This window comes from Natator depressus, chromosome 14 (genome assembly GCF_965152275.1).
Source record: "Natator depressus isolate rNatDep1 chromosome 14, rNatDep2.hap1, whole genome shotgun sequence".
Taxonomy (NCBI): domain Eukaryota; kingdom Metazoa; phylum Chordata; order Testudines; family Cheloniidae; genus Natator; species Natator depressus.
In genome coordinates this window covers 18,327,387-18,351,819 of record NC_134247.1, presented here as the reverse complement: position 1 = coordinate 18,351,819, position 24,433 = coordinate 18,327,387, and the positions used below count along the sequence as shown (strand labels likewise).

At 49.0% G+C, this 24,433-nt stretch overlaps 1 protein-coding gene across 4 annotated transcripts in view; it reads left to right on the top strand.

Annotated features, from left to right (window-relative positions):
• The window catches only part of SEPTIN9 (septin 9), a 255,996-nt gene that overhangs the window by 119,945 nt on the left and 111,618 nt on the right, over positions 1-24,433 (top strand). For all 4 annotated transcript variants that reach the window (XM_074971962.1, XM_074971966.1, XM_074971964.1 and 1 more), the window contains one exon: positions 21,613-22,272. In XM_074971962.1, coding sequence (XP_074828063.1) covers positions 21,613-22,272 — 660 coding nt within the window. The remainder of the gene's footprint in view (positions 1-21,612; positions 22,273-24,433) is intronic.

The following is a 24,433-nucleotide window of genomic DNA, read 5'->3' as shown; positions in this document are numbered from 1 at the left end:
CCTTGGCAGTCTCCCATCCTAGCTCAGTCCTGCAGAGTTCGTGAAATCTGACGGCATCAGAGCGCAAAAATAGTGTGGCTTCAGGCTGCCAACATATTATAGTGGCTTCTTGTGTAGTTTGCTACTTGGCAGAGCGGAGCTCCGTTTATTAAAAAAGAAAACAAGAACCAATCCGAACGGGTTCCTCACAAAAGTAATAGCTTTTACAATCCAATGCACTAGAGCTGGCTAGAAGCAGGCATTCCATGGGAAGGTAATTTATAACAGCTGACAATGCACCTCAATTCTAACTGGCAGCACTTTCTCCTTTTGCAGTCCCTCCCCCCAGCTCTGCCAGTGCAGTTCTGTCCTGCCCTATATCACCCCATGATATTCCAGTCATGGCCTTCACTTGAGCAAGGTCCACCAATTGTACCTGACCTCTGTGGTGGTTTTCAGGGTCAGTGGGAGCTAAAAAAAAGGCTGCCAGGTCATGTTGACAAAGGACCCAAGTAGAAATGGATCCCAGGGCTTTCCAGAGTCCCGTGGTCTCATCCAGCCCACCTTCTTCCCTAAAGTGCAGTTCAGCAAGTGTCTGGAATCTTGTAGGGACACATTTCTGGGGTATGCATGCTAAGCCACTTGGTGCACACATTCTTCCTGCATGCTGCATGAGGGAAGCAGCTGTTGCTTGAATGCTGCAGATGCTGAATATCAGCCATGATGCTAATATTAGAGAGCAGCATGCCAGAAGGATGGATGTGGTGTTATGTGGAGAATGTGACTTGAACTCAATATGGTGCAAAGCTGGGGGAGAGGAAGTGCACAAGATTTTCATAACATTGCATTTGGGTCCAATCTGACTTGATCAAGAGCGTGGGCTGGATGCCATGTGCATTTGGGCCTCTGATGCATGGGGTGGAGCCTACTAAGGGCTTGTCTACACTTACTGGAGGATCGATACTATGGCGATTGATACATTGGCAGTTGATTTAGCAGGTCTAGTGAAGACCTGCTAAATTGACCGCCGATCACTTTCCCGTGGTCTCCTGTACTCCACCTGATTGAGAAGAGTAAGGGGAGTTGACACGAGACGTTCTCCCATCGACGTCGCGTAGTGTGGCTCCTGCAGTAAGTAGATCTAAGCTATGTCGATTTGGGTTACACTATTCACATAACTCAAATTGCGTAGCTTAGATCGACTTTTTCCCTTCATGTACACAAGGCCTAACTAAGGTCCCCACATACTGAGGCAGTTCCATTATTCCAGCTTCTTTTGCACATGTTCAGGGAAGTAGATGCTAGGAAATCTTTCAAGGTGCATCTCAGTCCCACCCAAGATTTGTAGATGCTCTAAGCAAGTAGGTATCCCTGCCCCCAATCTTTTGATTTCCTTGAGTATCTAAAAAATTAGATTGAGATGGGCCCCTTCTTGCACTCCTGATCCTGTACACACATGCCCGACACTAACAAATACCTCTCCCCAGCTGTTTGAGGAAGCTTAATGCTCAGAGTTGACCAGTTAGATTTTATATAATCCTCAAATGAGACCTCTGAGGGTTGTCTCTGTTCTCCACCTTCCCCTTAACAGTCTTCTTGAATCCAAGGCAAAAAAATGGTGTAAAATGGAAGCGTTTCCCCCAAAACAACAAACGTTTTGGGAAGTGAAGCGGCTGTTTGAGTGGAGGGCATGGGAGGTGGCTCATGGAATGCCTGATGTCTTAGCACAACTGAGATGGTCATTAAGAATGGAAGAAATCACATACCTGCTTAGTTTTTGGATTTTTTTTCTTTGTCCTGCCAATATTTTTCTTTGGGACCAAAGGGCATCAAACTGGAGGAGGTGGAGAGGTGAGTTGTGGGGCATCTGCTTGGCTTGACTTCATTAATTTTGTAGTGAGGGGGGTGGGTAGATGAATCCGGATCACTGGTTCATCCAGCCCAGTATTCTGTCTTCTGACAGTGGCCAGTGCCAGGTACTTCAGAGGGAATGAACAGAACAGGCAATCATCGAGTGATCCATCCTGTTGTCCATTCCCATCTTATGGCAGTCAGAGGCTAGGGACACCCAGAGCATGGGGTTGCATCACTGACCATCTTGGCTAATAGGTCCAACAGTGGCTATTTGCCATGAACTTAGCTAATACTTTTTTGAGCCCTGTTATAGTTTGGCCTTCACAACTTCCCCTGGCAATGAATTCCACAGGCTGACGCTGCGTTGTGTGAAGAAGTGCTTCCTTTTGTTTGTTTAAAACCTGCTGCCTCTTAATTTCATTGGGTGACCCCTGGTTCTTGTGTTATGTGAGGGAGTAAATAACACTTCCTTACTTACTTTCTCCCCAACATTCATGGTTTTATTGACCTCTTGCCATATCCCCCTCTTAGTAGTCTCTTTTCCAAGCTGAAAAGTCCCAATCTTTTAAATCTCTCTTCATATGGAAGCTGTTCCATACCCTTAATCATTTTTGTTGCCCTTCTCTGTACTTTTCCCTATTCTAATATATCTTTTATGAGCTGGGGTGAGCAGATTTGCATGCAGTATTCGAATTATGGGCGTACCATGGTTAGAATGTTCCTAAGAACAGCCTTTCTCATCAGATTTCCAGCACTGTCTGCCTCTGATTAGGCCAGAATTATCACAGAAACCATCTGTCATGATACTTCAGCAGTTCTGCTTCCAGCTGGCATCAAGGGCAGCAGAGGTGTCTGTGAGGACAGGGAGGGTACCTTTCTGCATCTCACAAGAGGCTCCGCTCAGGTTTGGTTTGAGTTTTGGGTAAGGGTCTCACGGCTTTTCTTACTCTGTTATGGTTAGTTTGCCAACCTCTAGTCTCCAACAGATGTGGAAGCAGCTGGTCACTACAGTAGCCTATGAACTTCAGTCTCTAGTAATAGTCATAGCAGCTGGGGTGGCACAGGTGACCGTAATCGTGCTGGGCATGCAGGTGGCTGGAATTTTCCCGTGTGTAAAGTAATGGAATAAGTAAGTTGCGGGAGGGGAGGAGGAAAGAAAAGGGTTTCTGTGCCTGTAGAGCTAGACTCTGGTGACAGCCCCGACCTTGTCCCTAGTTAGGAAGTGGGACTGTCCAAGGGTCTCTGGTTGTGGCAGCCTATGCAGTGAGGAGCCCGGCTGCTTCCCCTGGGGCCTAACAGTCTACGCCACAAAGCACAGATTGTTCTGTGGCACCATGCTAGGCCCCGGAGCTTCCAGTGCTGCAGACATGGCAAAATACTAGCACCTTTGGGTGAGGTCAGCAATGGGAGAACTCTAAGAACGGCTTTGCACTAGTACAGTTGAAGCATTGTGGGGGATGGGAAAAGGTCTATGGCTGCAGAACGTGCAGGTGTTTGGCCAATGCAAATGGACCAAGGCCAGAAGAGAGGAGCATCTTTGGAGCATGCACTGTGAGTGTCCCCTGCCGTCCGAGGCCCCTGCGGCCCATCATTTGGAGTCCCCCCAAGGCTGGCCTGGTATGCTACCCTCAGAATTCTGCTCTTCCATTTTATTCTCTGCTCTTTGCCCTTAGGTGGCTTATTTGACCTCCAGACCCCCTTGTGGGTAGAGTGTGGTGGAAGCAGCTTGTTTTGTCCTGTCCCAGGCTAGGACCCGCTACTCCTTTCAGCCTGGCAAGTGTTGGCAAAATCGCATTGTTAAAGGGACGTGAAGCCTTGGTGTGGTGTGGCCTGGCCTGGCTGTGTCATCTGGGCTCTGCTTTCCTGCTTCCCTTTATTTATTCTCTGGTTCCCCTTCTGCCCCCCGTAGGGTACATGGCATGTTTTCATGGGAGTGGGAACGAGGGCAGCAGCAGCAGCCAAACCCTGAGTTCAGGACACACTGTAAATTCAGAGACAATAATGGAAACATCAGATCCCAGCATGACTCCAAATATTTACATAACTAGCTTTACTATTTAAATGAGGAGACAGGGTGCTTGCAGCTGGCCCAGCCCTAGAGCTATCAGCTGTGCTTTCCCTCCCCCCCACTCCCATCACCTCTGTCCCCACCCTCCTCTTCCTGCAGGAGCAAACCCCTGACAGCTCTTTCTCCACTGTTGGAGAGATGAGGATCATGGGGCAAGGCGGGGATGGGTAATGGGCTGTGGATCCTTTTGCTTCCGAGTTCAGATCGAGCCCAGCCTCTTGGCTGTTGGTGTCGTGTAAAAAGAGTTGATGGGCCCATGTCCATTTCTCAGTGGGAGAGCATTCATATTGCTGATAGTGGGGAGAGTGTTGGTAGAGAGGCCTAGGCCTGGCTGGTTTTGTCTCTGAGCTAGGGTGACCAGACAGCAAGTGTGAAAAAATTGGGACGGGGTGGAGGGTAATAGGAGCCAATATAAGAAAAAGCCCCAAATATCAGGACTGTCCCTATAAAATCGGGACATCTGGTCACCCTACCCTGAGCTGTTGTGCCTCATCCTCCTGCTCAGCGCTGGGACATGCTGCTGCGCTGCGTGTCTTCCCCCTTTCCTTTCACAATCGCTGCGTCCCATTAGCCCCCCTGCCTCAGCCACATCTCTACCCCCGGGCAGATGCCAGCAGAGTTTAGGGTCTGGTTGCTCCGCGGTTGTCTTTCACCAGCGCACTCTAGCACTCCCGTTTTCCTTCCTTAGTACGTGAAGGACAGCACTGAGGAAGAGGAAAGGGACCTTGGGCAAGGAAGAGGTTTATTGTTATCTCTGACGTGGTCCGAAAAGCTGCCCCTGGGTTAACGAAAGCTCTCAGTGCTTCGCAGCTGTGACTCAGGCTTTCGCTGTGATTGCTTTTCCAAAGTCATTGGCCAGAGCTCAACACTGATTGTCACAGCAGTACGTGCAATGAGTTCTGGGTGTCCTAGCTCCACTGGACCAAAGCTCCCATTGACTGCTAACTATACTTCCTAAGGCAACCTTCCTCTTCAACAGAGAGAGAACATTTCCTTTTCTGCTCTTAATTTATTTTTCTGTAAGGGCTTGTCTTTACTGCAGTGCTAGCTTGTGGTTTAACTTGTATGCTGCCCCTGACCTGACTCCTTTCCACACACACAAATCTCTAGCTCATGTTAAGTTGCGCTTTAAACTCTAAATAGCGGGCCTCTCGGGGGCATATGGGTTGAAGCTTGAGTGCTGATGCTTGAGGTAGTAATGCAGTGGAGAGGCAGCTACAGCTCGAGGTAAGACCGAAGAGAACGGGGAAGTGTCCTCCACCGCACACCCAGCCCTGCCAATGTGTCTGAAACCTGACCTACAGGGACCACCCTCAAGATGGGAGAGGAGTTCTGTCTCCGTGTTTCCAGATGGCTCTACCTCTGCTCCCCTTGCCGGTGCAGACACCATTGGCTCAGGTGGAGGAGTGAGGGACATGGATTTCTGGCAAATGGGCCATTACAACCCCTGTCCCAGGTGATAATGCTGGAGATGGGCCAGTACCCAGGCTGCAAATCTGAAACTGCCCCCCTCCCTTTTATAGTGTTTTGAGTCTGACCCTCTAGTTCCAAACTGGCCTCAGTCTGTAATAATGATCCAAATGCCACTGAAGCTGGTGGGAGAGAGGGGCTTGGAATCCAGATTTTGCAGCTTGGTCCCTTTTCCATGTGACAGGGATATGGCAATAAACCAAAGGACTCCTTTGGTGAAATTCAGAAAGAGCATTACAGATTCTGGGAAATCAGGCCTGGTGGCATCTAAATTCCAGGGCAAGGGGCATTGGGGGAGCATCTGCCGTGCAACCAACAGAGTGATGGATAAGCACCACCTCCGTTTGCACAGAAAATATTAACTTGAGTAGCCACCATGGTTACATCACTCCTTGATCCTGGTGACTTGTGCAGCGTCCAGCCTGATCCAGCCTCAGGGGAGGCATAGCGAGGGCTCGCAAAGACGGAGAAGGCAAACCAGATGAAACCTGCAAAGATCATTTGAGCGAGAAACTACCACTGGAGAAAGAGTTTGTTGCAAGTATCAGAATTCCCTGCTTGTATGTATATATTTTAATTGCTAACGGAAAAGTAAATTTTGAACAAGGGAGAAGGGCCATTTTAGATCTTGGATTTAGTTCATGAGATGTTTCAAGCAGTACTGTCCCAGGGAGGGGAAATGGGAAAGGGACGAGGGTTGGGAGGAGAGAGAAAGGGAAAGAATCCCTCCCAGTACTTCTTGGCAGCAGCTGCCTTCTTGCAGCACTGGTCTTTTCCCTGCCCTATAGAAGCCAGTGCTGCTGGGGATATTAAGAGTGACTGATTGGCCAGTTGGTTGCTTTCGCTCTTCTTTCCCCCTTCCTCCCTCCTTGGTTTCCTGGGTTGTTGTTTAAGGAGAGCGGCATGATGGTGTGTTTATAGTGCTGTCAAATTCTGGGAGGCTTGTGTACATGTCACGGCTGCTGGGAACAAGCTGCCTCTGAAGAGCATGGCTTCCTGTGGAGTCAGTGTGGGGAGGCTGTTAAAGATGCTGGCAGGCTTTCCCCAATTGTCTCCTCTTTCGCTGCAGTTGATCTGAACCTTCACCTCTTCTCCAGACTGGAGCTCACCAGTGAGATGAGTTTGGCGGTCTCATTAGAGTCCCTATGGGACACTTGCCCATGTCACAAAAATACTAGTTGATTCTGCAGGATTGGCTCATATTGCCCAGGAGCAGATTAGGCCTGGAATAGGATAAGGTACAGCAGGGCAAGATTGGGGGGCATTGGCAAAGCTGTGGGGGTCCTCAGGCCAGGACTGAGGGGCAGTGGCGTAGCTCTATGCGTGTGGGTGGGGTCCCCAGGATCGGAATAGCCAGAAGCTCAAAGGGCACCGGCAGAACTGTGTGGTGGAGGAACTTGTACAGCTCCTGTCCGCGCTGTGTTTGGCTCCAGACAGATCTGTTAAACCCTCCCTCTTCCCAAGCTTGCTCAAAGCTGCTTGGTGGCACTTCTGCCTGTTAGGACACGTTGTCAAACAAAGATTTAGTAATTTAAACTATTGAGGGTGATGAAATCTCCTTTCCAGAACCTGGCATTAATCCCCTGTCGCTCCATGATCAGCCACCTACCATAAGTGGTCTTGACGTTTCTTTTGCACCCACTCCTTCCCCTCAGGATATGTGACTCGCATCAGAGATGGCGTCTGTCAGCAGAGTCTGCCTCTGATGTGACAGGGGACCTTTAGCTTCGTTAGACAAGAGAGACAGGCTATGGCTACACTCAAGAGCATACAGCATTGGTGCAGATGCACCGCTGTAAGCTCTCCAGTGTAGCTGCTCTGAGCCGGTAGGAGAGAGCTCTCCCGTTCACTTAATTAATCGACCCCCAACAAACGGCGTTAGCTATGTCGGTGGGAGAAACTCGCCCACTGACATAATGCTGCCCACACTGGTGTTTAGGTCGGTGTAACTTATGTTGCTCAGGGGAGTGGCTTATTGGCACCCCTGAGCAACCTAAATTATACCAACATAAGCGGTAAGGTAGACGTAGCCTCAGTCTTGCTGGACAGTCCAGAGCAATGGTTGCTCTCAAGCCTTTGTGGCTGTTTCCCCACGTGTGCCCAGCACTGCATTGCCAAAATAAGAGTTGATGCTGTCTGCTTGATGCACAACAGTGGTCAGGATGCAGGTGACCTTCTGACTATAGTTTAAAGACACAGGCAAGTTAAAAAAATAATCTCTGGAGAAACAGCATTGTCCCCAATGAAGAAACAAAATAAAAAAAAAATCTGCAGCACAATCATGGTATTTTCTGCTGCAGGGAGAACGGTGGCTTAAGTCAATCAGCCAAATCTTCAAACACATCTTAATTTACAAAGACAACTAGTGAAAATTGGGTAATCCCATACTGTTCCTAGAGAAGTTTCAGAGTAGCAGCTGTGTTAGTCTGTATTCGCAAAAAGAAAAGGAGTACTTGTGGCACCTTAGAGATTAACCAATTTATTTGAGCATAAGCTTTCGTGAGCTACAGCTCACTGCATTTTCCACTTTTATGCATCCGATGAAGTGAGCTGTAGCTCACGAAAGCTTATGCTCATATAAATTGGTTAGTCTCTAAGGTGCCACAAGTACTCCTTTTTCTTTTTGTTCCTAGAGAATTGTTGTCTCAAAAGACATCACCAAAATTTAGCCTTCTTCTACCCCTGACTTTCTAGATTATAACTGTGCGGATCTTTAGTACCGTCAATCCAAGGATCTCAAAGCACATTAGTGAACTAAGCCTTACAACCTTTCTGTGAGGGAGGGAAATATCGCAATTCCATTGTACTGATGGGGAAACTGAGGCATGGATAAGGGAAATGACTTGACCAAGGTCCCCCAGCAAGTTGATGTCAAAGCTGGGAATAAAATCCAAGGGGCTGATTTTTTCCGTTGTTTTACACCAGTACAAAATAGGTGTAAAGTGCTCCCATTCTTATTTGGTAGCATTTTGCCCTGGTGAAATGACTTTCCCAAGATGAGAATCAAGCCCAAAGCCTTTTTGTCTATCCAGTACAGTAAGAGACAAGATCTGAATTTGACTTAATCTGGGAGCCGTTTGTTGCTGTTCTTAATACTTGAACATAATTAGTCCTCTGCTTTTCCACATTCAAATAGGCATCTGGTAAAATGATGCAATGGTTCCTAATGGCTGAGTGTACCGCACGGGCTATTACAGGTAATCATCATAATTTAAATGAACACATGTGGAATGTTGCTTGGAGATGTTTGGTTTAGATGAGATTTCTGCGATTTCACTTACCGCTACGTTTTGTCTTTTTCTGTTTACATGCTGTCACCGACCCTCACTTTACAGCGGTCCTAATGTTAATCAGTCCATCACCTTAAACTGTTGTATATAACCCGTGTGTCAGCCTGGGAACTACACTGAAGCCATTTCAGCTCTGTTTGGACACTCGGTAAAAGGCATTATGAAGTGTGTACTCTAACGGAGGGCTTGGCTGCACAGCAAGTGACTGCTGCATAATGTCCAGACGGGACGTTGCTTGGTGGCAAGCTGATGCCCTGTTGATTCATAGTGTGATTTTCTGCGCAATAACTTGCTGTACAGACAAGTCCTGAGAGTAATGTGACCATCCCAAACACATGCTGCTTGATGCTATTCTACCACACCAAGCCCTTGTATCATATGGACATGTCGCAGCAAGGCTGGCTGGGCAGGATAATGATGTGGTCTCCTGATCCAAGCCCAAGAGAAGGATCCAGGAATTTCTGAGTTCTGTTCTTGTTTCTTATGCTGATTCACTCAGTCGCTTTGGGAAAGTTGCTGAACTCCTCTGTCTCCATTTCCCTGTCTGTAAATTGAGAATCAGAATATCTCCTGGGGGTGCTTTGAGGATCAGTCAGTGAACGTTTGCAAAGCAGCATACCTAAGTGTTATGGTGACCATCGACCATTTATAACTCATTGTTTTTTAGAGTGCGTGTCAAGTCCAAACTAGATGTTCTGTGCTCCTCTTGGCACATACAAGCGTAACCCACTGGTGAGTATCTGTTCCAGGTTCCCTTCTGTGTCCCAGCCACAAAAGCTGTGACTTTGTTATAGCACCCTCTAGGGAGCTTAGCTCAAGCTGTAGCAGTTTACGCTTTTAGCTCTGGAAGTCCCCAGTTCAATCCCTGGGCTGTCTACCAAGATGGCAGCCATCACACAAATATAACTCACAGTATTGTTGGAAGGGAGCTGTGAATGACCTGCATGCACATTATTAACATATCTAATATTCCAAAAGCTCTTTCCATAGCCCTTTACTTCACCTGGCACTAAAATGCAGCCACCTCTGGCATAGATCTTGGCAGCTGTTTACGAGTACAGCAACCCCACACAACGGTTTAGGATTGGAAGTGCTTAAGAATGTCATATCCATTTGAATGTAGAGGGGTCAGTGAAGTGTAAGAATGTAATTATTCAAGCTGAAATATGGCCAGAAAACTGGTGCTAACATCCTGCCAGTCTGGTGACAAGTGTCCTGGGATATTTAATGACCGTGAATGGGTAGGACCTCAGTTCTATGGCTCACCCTCCCTGGGAACCCCAGCTCGCCATCTGGTAGCCCTTTAAAGAAAATCAATGTTTTGGAATAATACCGTTGTATATTCTGAAATAAACAGTTTAACTGGCTCTGGCTTATTCCAATAAGAGTCTCGTGTGTCTAAAAATGCAATGAGAGCTTTCAGTGCTTAAGCAAGCCAACAAACATAACTCTGAGGTTACAGAAATCAAGTGCGGGATGTTTAGTGGGAAGCAGCCGCCTCTCCTTTCAGTTCTTCAGACTCCGCAGAGCCTGAGCCAGGTTGCAAAGCAGTTAGCATAGGTCCTGTAGGAAACGGCATCCCTTTCTGTTTGTTTCCTTTGGTCTCCTTCAGTGCTTTGTAAACAGAGGTTTCCTTGTCCACGACATCACCTTGGCTGGGACTTGGTGTCTTTTTGTTTACAACATGTCCACAGATGTTAGCCTCCCCGTTCCACAGGTGTCATCCAGAGATTTTTTTTACCCCCACATCTAAAACGGGGTGTTTGATGTCGGACATTATTTCACGTAGCAGAAAACAGATGAGCAGGAAGCTCTCTAATGAAAACCCAGCAAAGATTTGTATTGCAGGCAAGGGGCAGGAAGCTTGGCGGGGAGGGCAGGGGCCAACGAGCCCAATGATGTCAATGGGAATCTTTCCGTCTACTTCAGTGAGTTTGGATCATGCTCTAGAGAGAGTCTTTCACTCTGGGAGAAAGGCACTTTCATGCGTGCAGCCCTGGGCTTTGCCCCCGACTTTGTTTTTGATGATTTGTCTGTTTTGTAAATGAGTGGGATTTTCTCAGAGCTTTGTGGCTCAGCCCTACTTCCCTCTCTGTGTGACCCTCATGGGGAGATCCTAATTCTTAGCTTGTGATTCCATGGTGTGTGATGACAGGCATGCCTGAGTTGTCGCAAAGTCAGCGTTACGGTGACCTCCATACAGCAGTGGGAGAGGCAGATGGTCTGGGAGATGCACAAAAATGATTGTTCATCACTTAGGTTGCAGTTTGCACAGTTACCGTGATGCACGGTCATAGAGCAAGACACGTTTCCTGTGCCAACGTACTCACAATCGCAGGGCCCGGTCCTGCCAACTCACGTTACTGGGCACGATGCTTACAGGATCCGCACAGCGCAAGTGTAGGTGGCAGAATCAGATTCTGTAGTGACACTTCTCTACATTCACTGGTGTTTGCAGGATCAGGCCTTAGGAGAGATCAGAGAAACACAGACAACAGTTCCATCGAGATGGGATGTGGAGTGATTAAAGCTGAGAACCGCCAGGTTGGAAGACTTTGTGGGGGAAGTGGGTTTTACAGAAGGATTTTTTGGTGGGAGAGAGCATTAGCAGTGAAGGGAAATTATGAAACCCACAATACAAATCTGTTCCCTTACATATTTCAAAGCATTTTCCAAGGACCAAGTAACACATACATACACAAACGTTACCATTTACTGTATTAAAGGAAGCTGTGCCCCGACTTTCTGTTTCAACACGCGTTTCCTTGTAGGAGCAAAGAGTTGCTGCATTTGTGTGTTGTAAACTAGGCTGATTACAGCAAGGTGCCTTGGAGAGAGACATGCATCTGACGAAGTGGGTATTCACCCACAAAAGCTTGTGCTCCAATACGTCTGTTAGTCTAAAAGGTGCCACAGGACTCTTTGCCGCTTTTGGAGAGAGAGCTGCTTTTCCCCTGGGAATCCACACTGGGGGGATTCATTCTTTTTTTTTTCAGTATCATGATTGTTTAAGCTCTGACCACCCAGTTACCCTCACAAAGCCAGTCCCTGAGTGGGGGCTGGGATGGTTGGGTGAGGTTTCAGATCTGCTCCCTTCCCCCTCTGCACAGGATAGCTTCGCTAGCCAAGCCCAAATGGGGGATCAAGATGGATCCCCTCCAAGGGTATTGCAAAGGGCATGCCAATGTGCACGGCAGTTGGTGCTCCTAGAAGAATTTTCTGCTGAAGCCTCTCCAGGACTGATGATACACAGGGCAGAATCCAACACTTAGGCAGAGCTGGAGCTGCTCATGTTATCTTTTAAACCAGGTAAACAAAAACACACCAGAAAACAGAAACACCTTTTTCGTGGCTGAATGCTGCTTGGCCTCATGCAGATGTTGCATTGTCAACACAAACACAGACAGCTTTTCAGGGGAGAAGGGGGAGAAAGAGATTCTATTGTCTCTTCATACTATCATGGACATGCTGTCCTTTTTAGAGAGAGTGAGCACAAGACAGCCAGTCATCATACATCAGCACAGGTAACAGCAATAATGTACGTTTAAAAGTGTCTTTCATGCCAGAGGCTTTACAAAATGCATACAGACATAAATAATTCACCCAGCACTAAAATGCAGCCACCTCTGGGGCAGAATGTGGTGGTAGTTTAACACACAGTGATATTGTGGAAACTGCCTAAGGTCTTCAGGGTGAGTCCCTTTGTGGAATAAGTGCAGAATATGTGCTCCTGAGAGGTCAGTGCTGTTGATGATTGATTTGCAGTGCAGGTTGGAGCAGGGAGGTTTCTGCCCTGTCACAGGTAGGGAAGAAAAATACAATAGAAGCTGCAGGGGAAAGGCAGGAATTTGGGTTGGTGGAATGTGCTGATCTTAGGCCACATATAAATGAACCCATGTCTTGGGAAATGAAGGACTTGGGGGGCTACATAGGGGCAAAGGACCAGATTTTAAAGGGGAGTTAAGTGCCTAAATGCCTCTAAAAATCTGGCCCTATGAGTATTAGCCATGCAGTGGTGGGAGAACTGTGCAACGCATCTGTAGACGCAGCCCCTTTGGTACGGTGTTGTGCTAGGCACCCAGGAGGACTAACACACAGAGCCTGCCTGCAAGGCTGATCTGCGGCATTGGCCTTTATTTGGCTATTATTGTTTTAATTAATTAGCCAACTTCCCTGCAGGAAGCCAGGAGGCGGGTCCTTTGGAACACGGGCTGTTTACTTCCCTTCTCTTGGCTCCGGGCTGTGCAGGCTATTTTTAAACTCTCCAATGTTGATGGGTTTTTTTTATTTTTGTTTTTTCTGGGATTGTTTTGCTTCCTGAGGTCTTTTTTTCCACACTCTCTCTCTTGCCCTTTTCTTTGCTCAGCTGCTGTGTGCAGGGGCGTGGTGACGCTGAGCAGGAAAGAGCTAGAACAAGAGGCAAGCAAAGCATCAGGGAAGCTGAGAAGGTGAAAGTTTGAGCAATGGGCTGACACAGTCATAAAGCCAAGGTGATCTTGGGCCCCATGATGCTTCAGAAGCATGCTCTGCTCAAAGGAACGTGCTTCTGCTTGCAGGGCAGAAATGCAAGGCCCATTTGTCACAGCCATTTTCCTTCCTTCACCCCAGGAACATGGAATACTTGCCCTGCCCAAGACTAAAGTGGAGTTGGGGTGGGTCCCTCCTGCGCTGCTCAGCAGTCTGTAGCTGGCTGCCCAGCACAGTTTGTTCTGTATCTTTGGAGCCGTCTTCTGCATTCCTGGGCTGGTCTGAAAACCTCTTTGATTGGACCAACCAGCTCTCTGCTTTCGCGACCCGGTGTTCCTGCTTGTCTTTATGGAAGAGGCTTGCAGTGATTAATAGGGATGAAACCAATGGAGTTCTAGAGAAACGTCTCTCGAAGCCTGTTGAATCCTTTCTGTGGGCCTGCTTTAGAGCCCAGTGAGGTCAGCAGGAAGTCGCCCATTGACTTGGGTGGACTTGAATTGGGCTGTGTAGGAATTCTGAGCCATCCTGTGGAATTCCATGGTTGGGCTGTGAGGTTTTACAGGCTGGTCCAAAAGAGCTATAGAAGAGTGATTGAGCATAAGAAAACAAATAAATTTGTTAGTCTCTAACGTGCCACAAGTACTCCTTTTCTTTTTGTTTTCTGTTACATTCAGCTGGCCTTTTCAGACCACTGTCTGCCTAACCCCTCCCCCTTGGTCTGATCTTGGTTTAATGGGGTAGGTTCTTTCTGGTTTCCAGAAACTTTCAGGGAGGTTTATGGTACAGAAAAATGAGTCTGTAAATCACCCCTTAGGACTGCACATATCAACTGGGTCCTGCAACAAACTGAGCACTTGGGCCCCGATCCAGCAGAGCACTGAAGTGCATGAGTGATGCCATTGGAAGGGCTGATTTTGGCATATGCTTTGCTGGATCATGGCTCAAACAGTCAGAACCTTGGAGCATTGAGCCCTATAGGTCTGAACCTACAGCCCTTAGTCACACAGGTTGTTTGTTCCTCCTCACCTAAGTACTTCCATGGGATTACTCACCTGAGGGAAAGTTGCAGGTTGAGATTTTTCAAGGCCAGAATAAAACTATTGTAATCATCTACTCTGATCTCCTGCATATCACAGGCCAGAGAACATCACCCAGTAGTTATCAGGCCGTGTTCCCCTCTACTTGCTTGTGGAACTCCCTTTGATGTCTCTGGGAAACTAGAGTATATCCCATGTGCTTTGTCCCAAATCCTAATCTGGTGAGTTTGACAAACTCTATTGAATCCTTCTGTCAGCATTGCAGAACTAGCATAATTGCACCGCAGCCTCTCCTTGGCTGTGCTGGTCAACAGCTAAGTAGCCAGTGAAATTCTGATTCCAGAATCTTTAATTCCTGTGGTGCTGGTGATTTTCGTGCAGACTAAACTCTGCTGAAACATTGAGTCAGCTTCACAATCCACTTCCGTGGGCTAGGAAATGGTGGTTGGTGGTGCTGTTTGCATAGACAGCACGTTACCAGAAAAGGAACGTAAATCTTGCAGCCTGCTCACAGAGTGAGATCCACAAATGGAGTATTGCCTAAATAAAGAAACTTTCCAGTACTCATCAAAATGTTGCCATTTCCTTTGCTATCACATTCGTTTGGAGAACATTATTTACCTTGGAATGTCTGATCTTCCAGACACATCTGTCTTTACATGAGTAGGCCGCTTGGTCCAAGGGAATAAGATAGATGTTGAAGCACTCGGACATCATAGTGATGAGCATGGTTTAAAACCCCCAGCTCACAGAACTGCGGTACTGTCTGTCACAACAGTGGCAGCGGGTAATGAGTGTGTCCTCATCTGACCTACTTCCATCCTACCCCCACAGCTGTCTTGTAGAGAGAGAGAAGTGGAGGGAGCAGTTCAGATTTGAATCCTACTTTCTCCTTTCCCAATCTCTGTTGTACCTTTATCCAAAACTCATAGAATCAAAGAATAATCATGGAATATCAGGGTTGGAAAGGACCGCAGGAGGTCATCTAGTCCAACCCCCTGCTCAAAGCAGGACCAATCCCCAATTTTTGCCCCAGATCCCTAAATGGCCTCCTCAAGGATTGAACTCACAACCCTGGGTTTAGCAGGCCAATGACCTGAATCAAACTTTTTTAAAATAGAGATTAGGGGAAAAAGGAGTTAATCGTTAAAGAGGCACAAAGCAGGAAAGAAAATGGCAGAAAAGCTGATGCCCTTGGGTTCTCCAGCCCAGCACTGGAGACTTGAAGGCTTTGGATAGTTTGGAAAAGCTCTTGAGTCTGGACCTTTATTTTTAATTACTGTTCTGAATAGGACATTGATGATTTCGTCAAGAATTAGCTGCTGCTCATCAGCAATGCTCTTGGTGGTGGTGGCTTACAAGACCTAGCTAGCAAGACCAAGTCTGCCTGAAAGCGCGCACACAAGAAGCTAAGCATGGGGCTAGCACTTGCTTGGCTGCCCTATAGGAGCTTAAGGAAGGAAGGGCACAAGAACCTCTCCCCATTCTCCTGGGCAGCAGCCAGGTGCAGTTGCAGACCATCTGTTTTTTCCTGGAGTGTCCTTGAAGTGTACGACAACCCCTGAGTGACCAATGAGGGAGCCTCTGGTAGAATTCTTCCTAGATTTTCCCCTGAGGCAATGCAGCTCTGCATCACCTCTGATATGCACCTGGGCCTATACAGTACTGTACAGCTCACAGATCTTCTCATCATGGAAATGTAGGGCTGGAAGGGAAATTGAGATGTCAGCAAGTCCAGCCCCCTGCACTGAGGCAGAACCAAGTAAACCTAGACCATCTCTGACAGGTGGTTTGTCTTAAATGATGATGGGGATTCCAGTCTCCCTTGGAAGCCTGTTCCAGAACTTAATTACTCTTGGAGTTATAAAGATTCCCTAATCTCTAACCTAGATCTCCCTTGCTGCAAATAGAGCCCTTTACTACTTGTCCTGCCTTCAGTGGACACTGAGAACAATTGAGCCCCACCTCTTTGCAGGTTTGAAGACTGTTATTAGCTCCCCCTTCTTCTTTTCTCCAGACTGAACAGGCCCAGTGTTTTTTAACAATACATGTGGTTTTCTATGGTGGGCTTCTTGGAAGAAGTGGCTCACCAGAGGGATTTGAGTGAGGAGAGGGGTGGAGTCTGGTGTGCTGGGACTGGCTTGTCAGTCTGTCGGAGTTTAAGACCAGGAGAGACGACTGATGGTCTAGTTTGACCGCGTGCAAATCCTGCTGCAGGCTACTAAACACCACCCCCACACCAAGCCAACACCCAGGATTCGAACACAGCACTACAGCCCTTAGAAGACTCAGCGTTCTGTGCGACTGGTGGAGAACAGGCCAAATGCTCTCTGTCAGCCTCAGGAAACTAATTATTTAGGCTTAGTATTGGTACCATCGATAGATTGTTCACTCTCTTATAAGAGATAAAAGAGGGGTGGGGAAATTTTTGACTTCAAATATGGAGCTGCCAACCTGAAAAGGTTGAGACCCGCTGCTCCGGAGTATTAAATCCCTCCCAATTCTTCCCTCTGCCTTCGTTACAAGGATTCTTTTGCCCCAGTAGAGATAATTCACTCTAGGTACGGAATGGGGCAGAGGATAGCCTGATCCAGCATGGCCAACCCTGCTGGTCCATCCGTCCAATATCATGCCTCCAGTAGTAGCCTGGACTCGATACCTCAGAGATGCTGCCTAGCATGTCCCCTTTCGTTCCCAGATCTCAGGGTCCTATAGCAAAGGTGGATGTCGTTAGCTCCGCTTTATGGCTTGAATAAGTGAGGCACAAAGAGATCATAGCGAATCGGTGCTCTGGAGATAGCGCCTAGTCTCCTGACTCCCAGCCCTTCTCTGCTGGACTGCCCTTGCCCCTCAAAGTTAGGCAACAAATCCTATAATGCCTCCAGCCAAACCCCACAGGGGCCTTCCTGAATCCCACAGGCCTTCAGCTTACACCCTGAAGCCCAACATTTGGTAGCTTCTTCTCATTGTTCCTCACCTCAAGTCCACGCTGCCAGCTTAGGAGATGGTGTTCTTCCTCACAGCACTGCATACAAAACCGACACAATCCTTTCCCAGCCCTTCTGAGGTTTGCTTGCTGCTTGATTGCAAGACCCCTGGTGGAATGTTCTTGTGCTGAGCTGATCAGTCACAAGGCACCGACTGCTGGTGGAAAGACCTACCTGTGGCAGGGGTCTAATGCACAGCAGTGGGGCTCTGCTCTGTCGCGCTGGATAATGGCATCAGTGAGAGACAGTGGCTATTTCATTTATGGGAAGAGTGCTGGGAGAGAGCCAGGCACTGCTGGGGTGCTACAGGGCTGCGTGCCACACCCCATGTGTCAGTGGGGGAGTGGGGAGCAGAGGTAGCAGCAGCTTTCATGGTTGTGACAAAAGTGTTCTTATTGCAGTTGAGTGTCTGTTTCAATCCCAGGCTCATGAACACAGGCTTGGAAATTTTAGCAAGAGGCTCCCGTGAGACCCCTCCAGTTCATCAGTGGAACCAGGAGTGGGCACAATGAAGGGAAACTGTCCCGACATCTTTCAAGGCTTTAGTTAGGATTTTCTGCTCCTAATTTCCCCTGTGTAAATGGGCCTGATGATTCTCTTTCCTCTGAGTCCGTGTTGGGTCAGTGCCCGGCATAGTGCTGGATGGCGCCCTGCTGCTGCATGTGTTGTCTTTCCCATGAGAGGTAAAACCAGACCGCTTGGAGGTCTGGAAGGTGCAGGTACAGGGCTTTAACCATTGTGTCCTGGCTAAATGCCAGGGCAGAGGATATTCTGCCGACCTCACCTCCTGTCCCCACTGCAGATTCAGTTGGACAAGTCTTTTCTGCTGCATGCCCTGAAGTGTTGCTGTGTTGTGTTAAACAGCTGCCGTAGTCCATCCCAGCACAGTCTGCATTTGAGCAGTGGATGAAGCAGTCTAGCTCATCTGATCTTGCCATCTATTTACATGGCCTGCTGCCATCATGGTATCTGACCACGTTGGGTAAGAGGGTGCTAGAAGAAAGCAGGGTATTCCTGCTTCGTGACTGTGATTGGAGTCGGTGCCGGTCTGGGGGTTTCATGTGGATGCTGTGGTCTGTACCTCAGTGCCTCGGAAACCCTCCTTCCGTATTGCACATTTGCTTCTTGATAGCAATAAAGACTTGATGCTTTCTGAGTGGTAGTTCTAACTGAAGAGGCACTTCACCTCTTTCATGAAGTAATGAAATCCATGTAATCCATGAACTGGGCAGGTTAAGTGCAATGTTCAAATAACAGAGCAGGGTTCCCAGCGTGCAGTGGAGTTGCTGCACTGATGCAGGAGTCAGTGTGATGCTATAGAGAGCTTGGTAGGGCAGGGACTGTCTATATTGCGTTTGTACAGCGCCTGGAGTAGAATGGGAATCCAAACCCTCTTGGAAGGGCCTGGAAGATGTCAGTGACATCAGCAGACTCTCTTGTACTCCCCTTTGAATTGGCCCTAAAACTCCAGCCACTCCTGAAATGTGGGGCTCATGGTGACCCCAGGCACTGCAGATTATGCCGGTAAAGCATGCAGTTTCCACATGCCTCAAATCCCATTCTGCTCATAGCAGATCCAAGTGTGGGCATGGCTGTTTAATCTGTACCGGGCTCCACCAGCTCCCTGCAGGATAACCCCTCAGACTGAGGTGCTGCAGCAAATCGGTGCAATCTCCATCACAGCCGCGCCCCCCCCCCCCCCCCCCCGGCCGTGCTATATTGCAGCCAAGCGCTTTCCCAGCAGTTGGCTGGCCTGTACTTTGCAGCACTCGAGCTCATGACAAGGGGAGGAGGAACCTTCTGAACATAAGCATAACTAACGAATGGTTGGGGGGCTGCGTGTCAGCAGCTGCATTTACAATCTGCTGGCAAAGTGGCGCTGGAGTTCCTGCCACGTGGAACGCTTTCCTGACCCTGTACGCTGGAGAGAGCTGGAGCAGATGGTTCCTATTTCTGAGCGGGGAGGCTGCTGCTCTGACAAATACATGTGTCAAGAGGGACTGAGAGTTCACAGGCCTCTCTTCCTTCTCCTCTGGGTTCAGGCGCTTTCCTCCACTCTGGAATTAATACTTGCCTTATAGTCGGGACAAGCACCGCTGCTTCTGGGATATATGGGACCAAGCTGATGGGACAGTTCCTGAGCAGCGTGTGTGTCATTCTTCATGGGCCAAACTCGGACATTTGTATTACAGCGCCTGGGCCTTTGCCTGATTGTTGAGATAGGGGAGTAAGTCCACCCTGATCTGGGGGGCAGGGCAGCAGGCACCATTCAGTAGCCACCCTATTACAGAAAGGCAGATGGCCACCCTATTCACTATGCCACCACGGTAGGGCTGCTACTTCTGAGACTGGCCCTGTGTTTTCTAAGGAGGAGCTGGCAGGTAGTAGACTTAACTCATTGCCTGAGTAGAAAGACACTGACCTGTCCTGAAGTTCTCTTGCCCTTAGTCCCTGTCTCTGCAATTGCACAGTGGCAGGCTCCTAGACTAGAGGACCCAGCAGGAGCTAACGCTGCTTTAGGCAGCTACTCTTGGTCAGAGCATCCATCAGGTATGGAAGGGATCATGCAGCTGCATGCTGACTCCACCCTCTTTTGCTCCCAAATTTCACTGGAGTCGCAACCCCACAGAGCTCATGCACAGAGGGGAAGCAGGGTTTGGTGCTGATGCTTTCTCCACACCTCCTTGCAATACTATCATTGCGTGTGACAGGTGGGGAGACGCCAGGGCTTGTTTCTCTTCCGTGCACTCTGGTCCCCTGGCTAAGGGTGCTGTGCAGTAAGTGGGTTTTAGGACATTACCGTAGCACAGGGAGGCAGAGTAACTGAGAGTAGCTATGATTTCTTCTCTCCCTCTCCCACTTTCCCTCCTGTTGTGCACGTGCTGTTCACCTCTTGCTCCCTGTGCCTGACATTCAGGGACTGGAGTGGGTCCTGTGGGCTGTGGAGTTGATGCCTTCTCTTCAGGTGCCTATTCCTTTAACGGGGGGATAACTCCAGGGGTGGGCAGGGTCAGTCATACCTGGCCAGTCTGACATGAACCAGGCTGGGATCTGACAAGGGCTGACCCTGGGCTAATGTGGGGTGGGATCATCAGGTTGGAGGAGTTTATAATAATAGTTGGTGGAAGAGAGATGGATTGATGTGGATGGACCCAGCCTGCTAGGATACTCTGTGCTTCCTTTGATTTCTGAAGTGCAGGTCCAGCGAACTCAGGTTTCTGGGGCCATGCAATACTTATTGGCTTTCCCCAAACAGATTCCTGGGTCGGGGATTTCAGAGTTGCCTTCTTAGTGGGAAAACTCTCTCCATGTGTTAAAGGGGCCAGAGCAAATGCTGTGGGCCCCTTGAGACTGGGACAGCAAGAACAGCAGAAAACTTCACTTCCAATGACATGCAGCTTTGTAGCGCCTCTCAGACAGGCTGATTACTCAGGTCTAGTATGCGAATGACTGAAAGCAGTGGTGTAAAGACATTCTGCAGCCTATTGATTAAACCAAAGCACTCGGTGCTAAGCTCACATTGAAGCCTAAGCCTGAGAACCAGAACTCCTGAGTGTTATTGCTGGCTGTGTGCAATGCTGGATGAATCACTTAGCAGCGCTGTATCTGTTTCCCCATCAGTAAAATGAGGCTGATCATGGTTTGTTCTGTAATAGTGTCCAGAGGCCCAACCAGCACTTCCCTGCTCCAAAGGAGCTGTGGCGAAGCTAAATTCATGAACATTTTAAAAGCGCTTTGCGATCCTTGGGTAGAAGGCTCTTGAGAAATACAAAGTATTATTATAGAGGATTTATTCAGAGTCTGATCCCTTGTTATTAAAATATAACCAGCTTCTCTCTCAGTGGTATGTTTATTGGGGATTTCCTGGTCTTCTCCAGTTGTTTTGGACACTTTCATGAGGGTGGGTTTGGATTACTTTGCTCCAAGTGACCCACTCGACCCTCAGAAGTTGTATATGTACCACCGCGCCCTTGGAGGTGGAATCACGCTGGCTGGCTACTCAGAGTGTAACTGAGCTAAAGCCGGCCAGCAGGCCCCCATTAGGACCTGGTTCCAGGCTGTCTTGTACCTTGTGAAGTCATTTACACCTGTGCAAAGCAGGAGACAAAACATTACCCCCAGGATGAGTGGAGAATACTAATAAGGTAATAACTTGTATTAGAGGTGTAAAAGATACTCAAGTTGTGGTTAGATTTCTGGGAATTGGGATTCCTGGATTCTAGTCTTATTTCCATCACTGACTCGCTGTGTAAGTACCATAGGGGTACTTTGGGTAAGTTCCATAAGTTCTCTGTTACTTAGTTCCCCCACGTGTTCAGCGGGGGTACTGATCCTCCTTACCCATCTCTTGAGTGTGGGATGGAAGTCTTGAAGGTTCATGAACACTGGTAAAGTGTGCTGTGATCCTCTCATGAAGATGCTGTTGTTGTTAAATTCTGAATTCTGTTCATGTATTTCAGCTCTGAAGCGATCTTTCGAGGTAGAGGAGGTAGACCAGTCTCCAAACACCTCTACGCCGCAAAGACGGACCCCGAACCCTCTCCTCAGGTCCACTGTATCCAGCTCCACACAGAAATTCCAGGATCTTGGTGCCAGGAATTCAGACACACCTGCCAGACATGCAGACTCTCCAGGTCAAAGGTCGCCTAAGTCGTCTCTGAGGAGGGTGGAGCTCTCTGGACCCAAACTTCCTGAGCCTGTGTCACGAAGAACAGAAATCTCCATTGATATCTCATCCAAGCAAGTGGAGAACTCCACTCCAGGGTTATCAAGGTTCGGCCTCAAGAGAGCAGAGGGGCTGGGGCACAAACCCCCTGAGCCCACTCCAAGAAGGACTGAGATCACTATAGGCAAGCCTCAGGAGCCCGCTGTCCGGAGGATGGAAGCCCCCACCTCAAAGATCCCGGAGCTGCCCCAGCGGAGAGCCGACACAGCCAGTGCCCCTGTGCCGGATGTTGCCACCAAACGGGTAGAAATCCAGGTGGCAAAGTCTCCAGAGGTCCCAGTCCCACCTGTCAGGCAGATGGAAAATTTGGAGCCTTCCTTGACCAGTCAGCATCTCCAACCAGAATCAAAGGCGCAACCAGTAATGGCTGAAATCCCGCCAAAGAGTCCAGAGGGTAAGTAGAGTCCTGGGCAAATCCTTGTGTAACATGCTGGCTAAGTATATGTCTGCCTATGTCTCCCTCTAGTGGCTGTCCCACGAGGGGGGCAACAGCCAGCTGCTACTTGTTCACAGCTAACTGTTGCTCCCTTAGTTCATGTCGTGAGGTCTGGTGCTGAAGGTCCTGGGTTCTGTACCCGCTGGTGTCTGAATGAATATAGTCATGCGTCCATTATGCTTGGATTTATTGAGACTTCTGGAACTGCTGGGGGCACTGCAGAATTTTCATTAAGTGGCCCCATGAGACCACAAAGCTTGCTGAAAATGGAATGAGAAAATAACCCCCTCCCCCTTACCTCAGCCGTTTGCCAGGCTTGTAAAATGGGACACTGCTCTCACTTTTGGCCCTAATCTTGGGCCCACCCACCTTGACTGTGTCTCCTTAAGAAAAGCAGCCATTGGGGTGACGTGAAAGGTGCAGACATGGCGCCTGCATTGCTTGCTGTTTCATTGCAGTGCTGACGCTTGTGGGACTCCAGCACTGTGTCAGCAATTATTGTCCTGCTGGGGCAGCCACCCAGCCTCTCTCTTAGCAGGAATCAGGAGCTCTTTCCCTCTGGCCCCTGTAGCCAGATGCTGTAATTGTGTCATGGACCGGAGCCACTGTGAAATTGGAGCCCTGTTTTACATTAGCTCTATCTTGTTTTTGATTAATCCTGCATTAGGCATTAAAGCTGGCTCCCCTCCCCCAGCGGCGCCGGGACCTTTATTCCCCCCACTTCTGTTTTAAAGAGATTTTTGTTCTGTTCCAGCTCTTTGATTATTTTTCCATTCCCCAGTCCCCTCCTCTGCTAGGTGCATCACTGGCATCGAAGGCCATAACCTTCCCTCCTCGCCCTGCTCTTCTCCAGGGCTCACGCAAGTCGATCCCTTGTGGGGTGAAGTGTTACAGCTGAAACAGGCCGCTGGGCGGACTTTGCGTGTCCAGTGAGTTACGCAGCCCGCCCTTCTCGCCCCCCAATTCACTCAGTCCAGCCAGGAGTTAACCAGACTTCCTTACAAGGCAACGTCCGTCAGCCTGTCCAGCGCTATTGTTCAGTTGCTTTGTTAGCTCAGGAGGGTGGTTGGAGACCATAGAAGAGCTGCCTTCTTCATCGCGCCCTCCCCTTTCTGCCCCGGAGCCTGCTGCAAACCTGTCGCATGCGGACCCGGCCGGGGGTGTCCAGGCCTCCTGCGACTTTTGCCATTACCTGTCAGGAGCCTCCCTGCTGCTCTGCGCCGCAAGCTGGGCTGCTTGGTTGTGGGAGCGACCGCTGCCAGCAGAGGCTGTTAGGGTGGTTTTGCTTGGGGGAGACCTGGCCCTGTAGTAACACTTGGACAAGTAGAGAATGATTTTCACCCCCTCCCCACACGCATACATTCTGCCATTGGCTGCTGGACCCGTTCATTGGCATTAGGCTGGGGCAGCTGAGAAGTGCCTTGGTCTGAGGACCTGGCCTCTCAGGTGTTAGCACTGCTCCAGGTGGCCTCCCATTCAAAAGTGTCCATGGAAACAGGAAAGCCATATTATCTGATACCGAAGCTGTGCTGGGCCCTCCCCAGGCTTGGGCCTAGCCCCAGCAGGACCCTGTGTGAAGTCAACTGCACAGGGCCCCATCCAGCTCACTTCCCCCTTCACTTCCACCTACCCTTGATGACGCTGCTTGCCTCTGACCCCTCGTCCCTGAGCTGTTGTGAGACTCCCTGGTCTCTAGCGAGCCCTCCCTCCCCACCTGGCCTAGGGCATGAAGCTGGCAGTGCTGAAGGGCATCATTTAGCAATTGGGTGCGAGCGCGTGAGGAGTTGGTCTCTGCCATTGGACAGGCTGCTGCAGGGGCAGGAGCTGGAGCTCAGCTCTCACTGACCTTAACGGGAGCTGCAGCTGCTCAGGGCTTCTGAAAATCAGGCTCAAATAACATCAAGTTGGGCGCCCAAAAGCTGAGGCACCGAGAGAGGCCACGTTTTTGATGCAAGTGACTTGCTCAAGATCTGAGGGTGAGTCAGTGGCGGAGCTGGGCTTTGAACCCACAAATCCTGACTCCCAGTCCTTTGTGCTAACCATGAGCCCACAGAGTTTACAATATGTGGAATGAGGAAATGGTGAAGTCCCCCTTGTCCCAACTGTGTGTAGCCTTTGT